Below are 10971 nucleotides of genomic sequence, written 5' to 3' on the forward strand. Positions count from 1 at the left end.
CAAAAAGTACTCCACCAATGCAACCCCTTTGTCATTGTGTTTAGGCAGCTTACACTAGAGTCAAATGTTGAAGAATGTAGGTTACTCATTAAAGAACGTTCGTTGAACCAACCATAATATAGTCTCCCTTAAGCTTCCCAAGTCGCAACAATTGTTATACACGGTGGTGATAAAGATACAATAGAACTTGGAAGACATATAAATGTCATCAACTGTCATGGAAAGCTAACAAAGGTTCAATAAATAATGGGTTATTATGATCCTTTACAGTATCCTATATTGTTTCCGTTCGAAACTCACAGTTGGGACATAGAAACAAAAACTAATGTTGGAAAAAATGTTACATGCCGAGAGTACTACAGTTATGTGCTTCAGGTTCATGCTGAACTACTTTTCTAAGAAATATACTTCTAAATATGTGAAAAAATAATTCAAGATTGATTATTTTATTCAATGTAGATTCGCCGTAAAATCTGGTCGACTTTTACAACAGTATGTTATAGACAATTATGTAAAGATTGAAACAGGAAGGTTGAGATGGAACCGAAGAAATCAAAATGATATTCGGTCTGAGGTATATCAGAGGTTACAAGATGCATTGCACAATGGGGAGAATGACGCAGGTATTTAATATAACATGTTATATTTATACATGAAGACCGTCTACTTTATGTTTACCACTATCGACACATTTAATTTTTATATTTTTCATATATTTCTATAGATAATGTCGGACAAAGAACAATATTGCCATCGTCATTTATTGGCAGTAAGCGAGATATGACACAAAGATACCAATATGGTATGGCTATTATTCTTAACAATGGTAAACCAGATATATTCCTTACAATGACATGCAATCCTTCTTGGATTGAGATGACTTCTGAACTAGGCCTCTATCAAACCCCACAAGATTGACCTAATTTGCTAACAAGAATTTTTTGATCAAAATTTGAGTAGTTGAAGGATGATGTCATTAACAAAGGAGTCTTAGGGAGGGTTAAATGTTATATGTACGTAACAGAATTTCAGAAACATGGACTACCACATGTGCATATGCTACTCATCTTGGATACTGATGACAAGTTACGCGAATCTGAAGGTATGATAGTGTGGTGAAAACAGAAATACCACGACATGAATCTGAACCAGAATTGTATGAAGCTGTGTTAAAACACATGATCCATGGGCCATGTGGATTATTGAATCAAAGCTCTCCATATATGAAGAATGGTCATTATAAAAAAAAAGATATCCAAAAGACTTTTGTGAAGAGACACGTCAGGGAAATGACTCATATCCTGAGTACATGAGAAGGTTTAGTGATCCTATTTTTTAAAATAGAAATAAGTTTGTTGATAATAGATGGGTGGTTCCTTATAATCCATGGTTGTTGTTGAAGTACGATTGTCACATCAATGTTAAGATTTGCAGCAGCGTCAAAAGTATTAAATATTTGTATAAATATGTTAACAAAGGTCCTGATCGAGTTGCAATGGAAGTTCAAAGAGGTACATGTATGGATGAGATTCAACAATATGTTGATGCAAGATGGATTTGTGCTCCAGAGGTATTATGGAAAGTATTTAAATTCACACGTTATAAGTTATATCCCTCTGTTGAAAGACTACAAATCCACTTGCCAAATCATCATAAAGTGCAATTCTATAAGCATCAAAGAATCACAAATGTACTAAATAATAACCAAAGTACAGTAACAATGCTCACTGAATTCTTTGCACTAAACCAAATGGATCCAAATGCTAGGAATTATTTGTACAGAGAGATTCCAGAGCATTATTGTTGGCTAAAAGGGGTAAAAAATGGCAGCAAAGACGGACAAAACGAAAAGTTATTGGTCGAATCTATACAGTATCTCCTTCAGAAGGTGATAAATTTTATTTATGTGTTTTGTTGTCTTATTTAAGAGGTCTAACAATCTTGGGAATGCCTTCTTACACATAATGGTGCATGTTTTTTTACGTTCAAAAAAGCAGCTGGGGATTGGGGGTTATTAGAGAGTGACAATAGTATTTGTGAATGTATGCTTGAAGCATCAAATATGCGTATACCATATGCTTTACGAAGGTTGTTTGTGACTATATTAATTTTTTGTGAACCAACTGATGTTAGAGGCCTATTTAATGATTTTTTATCCCTACATGGTGGAGGATTATCAAATGACAAATATTGATGTGGTAGATAACTTCGAAAAAATGTTATTGAGGGAGTTGAGAGATCTTTTGCTGCTACCTGGAAAACTAATAAAAAACTATGATCTTCCAATGTTGACAATGGAAACAAATGAAGTCGGGGGAGTGCCAATAATTATTCAGGAAAAGTTGTCGGTCCAAATTCCATATGAAGACATTCAATCTGTTGAGAAGTTAAATAATGACCAGATGAGTGCTTACAATACAATTATGAACGCCATCCACCAAAAACAAAGTCAATTTTTTTTGTTGATGGTCCTAGAGGGATAGGTAAAACTTTCCTTTATCGAACTATAATGGAAAATTTGATATGTAATAGTGAAATTGTCTTAGCAACAGCTTCCTCAGGCATAATTGCTACACTATTACCTCGTGGTAGAACTACACACTCTCGATTTGGGATCCCCATTGATATAGAGCCCCTTTCTATTTGCAAAGTAACAAATAATTATGACCTTGCAAAACTCATTATAATAAGCAATGCAATCATTTGGGATGAAGCACCCATGATAAATAGATATTGTGTGGAAGCATTAGATCGACCATTGCAAGATATTATGAATATCAATGCTCCATTTGGTGGAAAAATAATGATCATGAGAGGAGATTTTTGTCAGGTGCTTCCTGTTATTAAAAAAGAAAGTAGAGGAAAAATGATTTTAGTGTTTATTATTAGGTCTCAATTATGGGCTGTCATACCCCAAAATTTGCCCGTTAATCTTACAAAACATTTTTCGAAGCACTCCAACTCATTTTTCAAGGGATTGACCTTAAAAGAACAAAGGCCCAGCTCACGAGTGGCCCAATCCAGAAAATGGCCCAAACTGGCCTGCTCGCTAGGCGAGCAACTCCTTCGCCTAGCGAACCCTTCGCTACACGCTCGCCTAGCGAAGCTTGCGAATATCAGAATTTTTGGGCTTCATTCTGAGCCCATTAGGTCACCACAATCACTATAAATACCGACACTTCAGTCACGAAAATGGACAGACGAAGACGGACAGAAACCCTGGCATAGAAACCCTGGAGACTAACTCAGAGAATTCCGAGTAAAGAAACCCTGAAGGCCGCTCATCCGCACCGAAGTTACCTCCGCCCAACTCCATCCGATACCAAGAGTGGTCAGTCCCTTCAACATCGCAGCTCAGTTGCAAACAGGTTTGCGCATCACTACTGTTTTATGCTTTTAATCGGTAATCTCTACATACATAAGGCATCATGATTAAATTTTCGGATATGTAATTTGATTTCACATGTGAATTTAAGTATGCCTGAATATCCTGAATGTTTGTCCATGCTATTCCTGTAATTAAAGGCCATAAAGTTCAGGGTTCCGGAGATCATGCTGCTATCAAACTCAAAACCCGTAGCCGCTCGCTAGCACATCGCTAAGCGAGCCTGTAGCGAGCATTCCCTAAGCCTTCGCTAGGCGAAGCAGGAGCGAACGGGACAGTGGCTGTTTTGTTTCTTTTCGGTTCTGCCTTATGTTTATCTAATCAAGATTTATTATAATTCTGCATTATTTGGCCTGACCTTATGACTGTTGTGTTTATTTTGTGGTGCAATTTTCGATTGTACTTTATCTCGATGTTCTAACCCGTGTGCTGAATTGTGTAAAGGCTTACATATTCCCGAAGAAACGGCCGGCTAGGTATTCCACTTTATTTGGGGGATACCCTTATGGAGATGGATTCTGAATTACTTAATTTTAATGTGGAGATTCATCCTAATTGCTTAATTAATTTTAATGTGGAGATTCATCCTAATTACTTAATTAATTTTAATGTGGAGATTCATCCTAATTGATCATAATGTGGAAATTCATCTTAAATACTTAATTGCAAAATATTGCCTTTGAATATGTGATCTTGGACCTCTCTTTGTTGCCTTACGGTATTACGGTCATGTCCCGCGAATGTGGGGATACCCTTAGCCAAGACCCTTCGATTAAATCATCATGTCCCTCTAAAACAAATCATAGTCCCTCGGATGTTGCCTTCGAATATAGGATTTTGTCCCTCGATGACCCTTCGGTGTAGCCTACGGTTAAATGATGATAGTCCCTTCGAATGCTAAGGTATCCTTACAACCGTTACTTTCAATGACCAATCGATGACCCTACGATGACCCTTTTACATCCAAAGGATAAAACTACTTATTTCTCAATAATAAGGACGGTTTTACCCTCACAAGGATAGGAAATGCCCATCAAGACCTTGGGTAGGTATAACTCTTAATTGCTTACTCACAATTTAAAAATACTTTTCACACTTCACAAATACTAGAAAATCACCACTTGGTATACATTCATACTAGAATCATTACTGAGTTATATTTTTCTAAACCATTTTCAAAACTAAACGAGATAACCACTTTGTATACATTCATACGAGAATCATTACAAAGTTAAATTCTCTTTTTCAAAACATTTTCTAAACAATTCACGAACACTTTTTCAGACAAGAAAAATAATATAAGTGATCAAGCAATTAAGAGCCCATGGATAACCATGGATACAAAGGGTGCTAACACCTTCCCTTTGTATAATGTACCTCCCGAACCCAAAATCTAAATTAAGGTCTTTCCTGTTCTTTTCCGCCTTTCCTTATTGGATAAAAGAAAAGTCGATGGCGTCTCTTGCTAACCGCGACATTTGCTTTCCAAAGCAAAAACACATCGAAGTCAGTTCACCGTATGACATGGGCCACCACAAAGTTCCTACATTTGCGCCAAAATATGCGATCAGTTCATGACCACGACTTTGTACAGTTTCTGATGAGGATTGGAGATGTCAATGAACCTGCTAAAGAGGATGACATGGTCAGGATGCCTGCTGAAATTGTAATGCCATGGGAAGGAGAAAGCTCCATAAAAAAGCTTATACAACATACATTTCCCCAATTAGAAAACCATGGATGGGATGCTTAATATATGGTGGAGAGAGCCATACTTACTCCCAAAAATTGTGTTGTACATATGTTGAATCACATGATTATTAATAAGTTCCCTGCAGATGAACATATTTTGTTATCTTTTGATGAGGTTAGGGGTGATACCCATAATCTATATCAACATGAATACTTACACAAAATTGCTCCTGGTACTTTACCACCACATATTTTAAAGATAAAATTAGGGGCCGCACTGATGTTGTTGCGAAACATAGACCCTAAATTTGGGTTGTGTAATGGGACAAGATTGTTATGTGGTGGTTTTTTTTATGAATTTGCTTGATGTTGAAATACTTACAGGCCACAACACTGTAAAAAGAGCTTTCTTGCCAAGAATTAAGCTCAAAACCACTGATGGTGCGGGACTTCCTTTTGAGCTTATTAGAAAACAATTTCCTGTCAAACTAAGTTTTGCAATTACTATAAATAAATCACAAGGAAAAACAATTCCAAATGTCATAATTTATCTTCCACGACATGTTTTTAGTCACGGACAATTATATGTTGCTTTATCAAGAGGTGTTTCGCGGGCTACAACAAGAGTGCAAATTAAAGACGGAAGAGTAGAGATGGAAGAAGGGGATTTTACCAAAAATATAGTTTTTAAAGAAATTTTGTTGTCACAAACTCATGTTTTTATCTATTATGTTTAATCACTCAACTATACTTTTTCAATGGCACACTTTGCGTGTTTGCACTAGATTACACTATATTTTTAACTACTAAAATTTACTTCATTTGTTTTGAAGTGAAACGAGAGATATTTCTGATTTCGATTCCATGGTTTACATTCCTATTAAGCAACAATGTCACTTAATGTCTATGTTAATGTTTATGTTTATTTTCTTAATAAACTGTGAGAAATATTTTTTTTCTTATTTTATCTAATCTTCTTATGGTTTTGAACAATCTATAATAATATCTATAACAATATATAAACACAAAATTTAGTTTTGGTGTAACCTATTTTGATTTTCCATAATACAGTATTCCTAACCATCAAATTATTCCACTCACATTATTGATTTTTGTCATACAGTGAACTGACTTCGCGTGTTTTCTTTTTTTGCTTTGAAACGCAATGTCGCGGATAGCAAGAGTCGCCACCGACTTTTCTTTTATCCAATAAGGAAAGGTGGAAAAGAACAGGAAAGACCTTAATTAGATTTTGGGTTCGGGAGGTACATTATACAAAGGGAAGGTGTTAGCACCCTTTGTATCCATGGTTATCCATGGGCTCTTAATTGCTGGATCACTTATGTTTTTCTTGTCTGAAAAAGTGTTTGAGAACTGTTTAGAAAATGTCTTGAAAAGAGAGTTTAACTTTGTAATGATTCTCGTACGAATGTATACAAAGTATTTATCTCGTTTAATTTTGAAAGTTGTTTAGAAAAATATAACTTGGCAATGATTCTAGTACGAATGTATACCAAGTGGTGATTTTCTAATAGATGTTTTGCAAAGTGTGAGGTGTGAAAAGTATTTTAAGTTGTGATTCAGCATTTAAGAGTTATACCTACCCAAGGTCTTTATGGGCATTTCCTATCCTTATGAGGGTAAAACTGTCCTTACTATTGAGAAGTAAGTAGTTTTATCCTTTGGATGTAAAAGGGACATCGTATGGTCATCGATTGGTCATTGAAGGCAACATCTGTAAGGATACCTTAGCATTCGAAGAGACGATCATCATTTAACCGTAGGCTACAACGACGGGTCATCGAGGGACAAAAATCATATATTCGCAGGCAACATCCGAGGGACTATGATTTATCTTATAGGGACATGATGATTTAACCGAAGGGTCTTTGCTAAGTGTATCCCCACATTCGCGGGACATGACCGTAATACCGTAATACCGTAATACCGTAAGGCAACACAGAGAGGTCCAAGATCACATATTCAAAGGCAATATTTTATAATCAATTAGGTAATTAGGATGAATCTCCACATTAAAATTAATTAGGTAACTAGGATGAATCTCCACAAGGGTATCCCACAAATAAAGTGGAATACTTAGCAAGCTACCTTTTCCGGGAGTATGTGAACCCTTACAAAATTCAGCAAACAGGTCAGAATACCAAATCAGGGTGCAATCGAGAATTGCACCAAACAAAAGGAATCACAACAGTACTGATGTCAGGTAAACAATGCATGGTGATAATAAAACATGTCAGATGAGCAAAGATCAGAACAGGAAAGTCAGCGACTGTCATGTTCCCTGCTGCCTCGCCTAGCGAGGGCCTGGAGAACACTCGCTACATGTTCGCTTAACGATGTGCGAGCGAACGGCTGCGGGTTTTGAATTTTAGAACAGTACGATTTCAGCAAGCTTCAAACCCTATGGCATCCATTATAGCAATTACATGGTTAAACATTCAAGATATTCAGACATATTTAAACCCACAGGCAAAACCTCAAATATATTTATGAATTCAATTATGATATCACATGTAAATTAAGAACATAAAGCGGTAATAGTAATGCAAACCTGTTTGCAATTGAATTGCAACCTTGAATTGGCAAGTCACTTTTAGGGTTGTCGCTGGAGTGAATTGGGCGGAGGTAACCTTTGTGCAAATGAGTTTCCTTCAGGGCTTCCTTTAGGGTTGCTCTGAATTCTCTGGGTTAGCCTCCAGGGTTTGTTGTGCCTTCTTTCTATCTCTCTGTTTTCGTTCTCCTCTTTCCTCCCTCTCTCTTCTGACTGAGGTCTTGGTATTTATAGTGATTTTTGTGACCTAATGGGCTCAGAATGAAGCCCAAAAATTCTGGTATTTGCAAGCTTCGCTAGGCGAGTGGTGTAGCGAAGGGTTCGCTAGGCGAAGGATTTGCTCGCCTAGCGAGCATGCCAGTTTAAGTCCTTTTCTGGATTGGGCCACCTGTGTGCTGGGCCTTTGTTCCTTTAAGATCAATGTCTTGAAAAATGTGTTGAAAGATTAACGGGCAAATTTTGGGGTATGACAGCTGCCCCTGTTCAATATTCTTAAACCGAGAGAGTTAGAATGGTATGTACGCCATTCGTGGTCTGGAGGTGGAAGATTATTGAACACTAGAATGCCCCAAAATTTTACTTGTTAATTAGTCTTGATGGAGATGGGCTTAATGATGCCATCCAGAAAGTTTGATGATGAGAGCTTTAGAGTGCGTCGTACATCAGACCACATTTGAAGACATGGGTGCCACACCTGGTCGCACGCTAGACCGTATAGTGAGTCATTCGTTAGGCGATATTAGGGTGAGCTGAACCTGATGAGATAAGGATCCGAATGAGTCATACACTGCTGGAGATAAAGGATCAGAATGGATCATACGCTAGATCGTATCTGAATAGCAGAATGAGTTGTCCATTAGGCGGGTGACTTCACTAGGGATGAAAGATCAGAATGGATCGTACGCTAGATCGTATCTGAGTTGCAGAATGAACCGTCCATTAGGCTGTATCTGAGGATGAAAGGGGAGTCGTACGCTAGACCACGTTTCAGAATGTACTGTACGCCAGGTAGTATCTGAGGAATAAAGATCAGAATGGATCATACGCTAGATCGTATCTGAGTGGCAGAATGAGCCGTCCATTAGGCTGTATCTGAGGATGAAAGGGTAGTCGTACGCTAGACCACGTTTCAGAATGTACCGTACGCTAGGTAGTATCTGAAGGAATAAAGATCAGAATGGATCGTACGCTAGATCGTATCTGAGGGGATGAACATCCAAATGGGTCGTACGCTAGACCGTATTGGAACAGTTGGAGGAACCATACGTTAGGCGGAATCAGAATGAACCGTACGTTAGGCTATATCTGACAATATTTGTATATGTTGTATTTGCAATAAATGTCTGGGATGGGCTTAAAGATGCCATCACTAGGAGGATATCAGAATGCTTGTCAGAATGAATGTTCATATGGATTACATCTGAAAGATGTATCTGAACCTTGAATGTAATCAATAAGAGTATCCGTCTGAATGGATCTTTATTTTGACTGTACTAGGAGGATGATTAACCTGAAAAGTAAAGTTAGCTTCATGCCATGTCATGATGCATGAGATGTGTTATGCTTTCGAAAATAAATGCGAACATTATATGCCTGCATATGTTGTGAAATGATGTAATGAATGAATTATGCGTCCGGGAAGTTCTGCCAGGGGAAAATAAATCCCGAGATTCTGGTTGGAGACATTTGTGTTGATGACCCTTTCTCAGCTGAGGGTATTTGATTTCTGTCTGATGGTAAAACATTCAACCGGACCTGGCTGGGGATAAACAGATGACCAGTTGTCTAGTAATGCCAATTTCTTATGGGGAATAACTGGTTTTGCTGGGGGGTAGAATTAGCAACGGATTCATTGGAAAGCATGGTTAGACCTTATCCTCGATCCCGAAGTCTTTTAGTAATTGTGATCTCTATTTTATGTATGTATTTTTGGTAAACATCGATCATATTCAAATGCATATATTAATTCAAATTAAATCAATGGACGTTTACGCAAACAAAACAGAGAAAGTAAAACAAAAGCATCTTTTTGGAAATAAAATTGTATTGATTTTTTGAAAGAGGACCTATAAACAGGCAATTTGAATACAAGGAGACAGAAATCCTAGTAATAGGAAATTGTCAAGAAAGCAAAGAACAAGCTATGAAGGAAAAGTCCTATTGACTTTAATTCTGCTACTGTCATTATGTCTTCGAGCGTTTCATCTCCTGCTGTCGGATAGAAGTGATTGACTTGTTCAGTCCCTTTGACTTGGGTGAAGCTGACTGAGAACGGGACATAGTCATACGCTTTAATCCCTAATTTTTGCCTGGACCGCCTTTTCAGGTTTTCAGTCCACCAGGATACCCTTTTTTGCCCAAGCCGCCTTTTCAGGTTTTCGACTTGCCGGGTGTACATTTTTATATGTTTATCCCTAATTTTGCCTAGATACGTCGACCTAGCGGGTCTCTTTTATGCGTAGTATTTTTTAACTATGTCCGCGTTCACAGGATGCGGGAAGTCTTCGCCGTCCATTGTAGCAAGTATCATGGCTCCACCAGAGAATACCTTCTTAACCACAAATGGCCCTTCGTATGTGGGAGTCCATTTGCCTCTGGGATCACCTTGTGGTAGAATGATACGTTTGATCACCAAGTCGCCAATTTGATACACCTGTCTCTTGACCTTTTTGTTAAATGCCTGGGTCATGCGCTTCTGATATATCTGCCCATGACAAACAGCCGCAAGTCTCTTTTCATCAATCAAATTTATCTGATCGAGTCGAGTCTGAATCCATTCATCCTCATCTAAGCCTGCCTCTTTCACGATTCTTAGAGAGGGAATCTGAACTTCCACTGGTAACACGGCTTCCATTCCGTAGACCAAAGAGAAAGGAGTTGCCCCTGTCGAAGTGCGCACTGAAGTGCGATAACCATGAAGAGCAAAGGGTAACATCTCATGCCAGTCTTTGTATGTTACTGTCATCTTTTGTATGATCTTCTTGATATTCTTATTAGCAGCCTCCACGGCGCCATTCATTTTCGGCCGGTACGGAGAAGAGTTATGGTGTTTTATTTTGAACTGCGTGCAGAGCTCAGTAATCATCTTGTTATTCAAATTGGTGCCATTATCCGTGATAACTCTTTCAGGGATGCCATATCGACAAATAAGACTATTCTTGATGAACCGTGCCACCACATTCTTGGTGACAGAAGGAAATGAGGCTGCCTCTACCCACTTTGTAAAGTAATCAATAGCAACAAGAATGAAACGATGTCCATTAGAAGTAGTAGGTTTAATCTCTCCGATCATATCAATGCCCCACATTGCAAAGGGCCAAGG

General features: G+C 38.0%; 1 protein-coding gene across 1 annotated transcript; it reads left to right on the top strand.

Annotated features, from left to right (window-relative positions):
• The first annotated feature begins 246 nt into the window (after positions 1 to 246).
• Positions 247 to 5814, top strand: LOC127093000 (uncharacterized). Its single transcript, XM_051031893.1, has 5 exons — positions 247 to 353; positions 460 to 623; positions 725 to 826; positions 5224 to 5347; positions 5433 to 5814. The coding sequence occupies exons 1-5, from the start codon at positions 247 to 249 to the stop codon at positions 5812 to 5814; spliced, it is 879 nt and encodes a 292-aa protein (XP_050887850.1).
• Positions 5815 to 10971: the final 5157 nt, after the last annotated feature.

This window comes from Lathyrus oleraceus, chromosome 1 (genome assembly GCF_024323335.1).
Source record: "Lathyrus oleraceus cultivar Zhongwan6 chromosome 1, CAAS_Psat_ZW6_1.0, whole genome shotgun sequence".
Taxonomy (NCBI): Eukaryota; Viridiplantae; Streptophyta; class Magnoliopsida; order Fabales; family Fabaceae; genus Lathyrus; species Lathyrus oleraceus.

Coding starts and splice junctions, on each gene's coding strand:
- LOC127093000 (XM_051031893.1), top strand. CDS start 247: ATGGGTTATTATGATCCTTTACAGTATCCTATATTGTTTCCGTTCGAA. Junction 354..459: donor AAAAATGTTACATGCCGAGA/GTACTACAGTTA, acceptor TATTCAATGTAG/ATTCGCCGTAAAATCTGGTC. Junction 5,348..5,432: donor ATTTTAAAGATAAAATTAGG/GGCCGCACTGAT, acceptor GGTTTTTTTTAT/GAATTTGCTTGATGTTGAAA.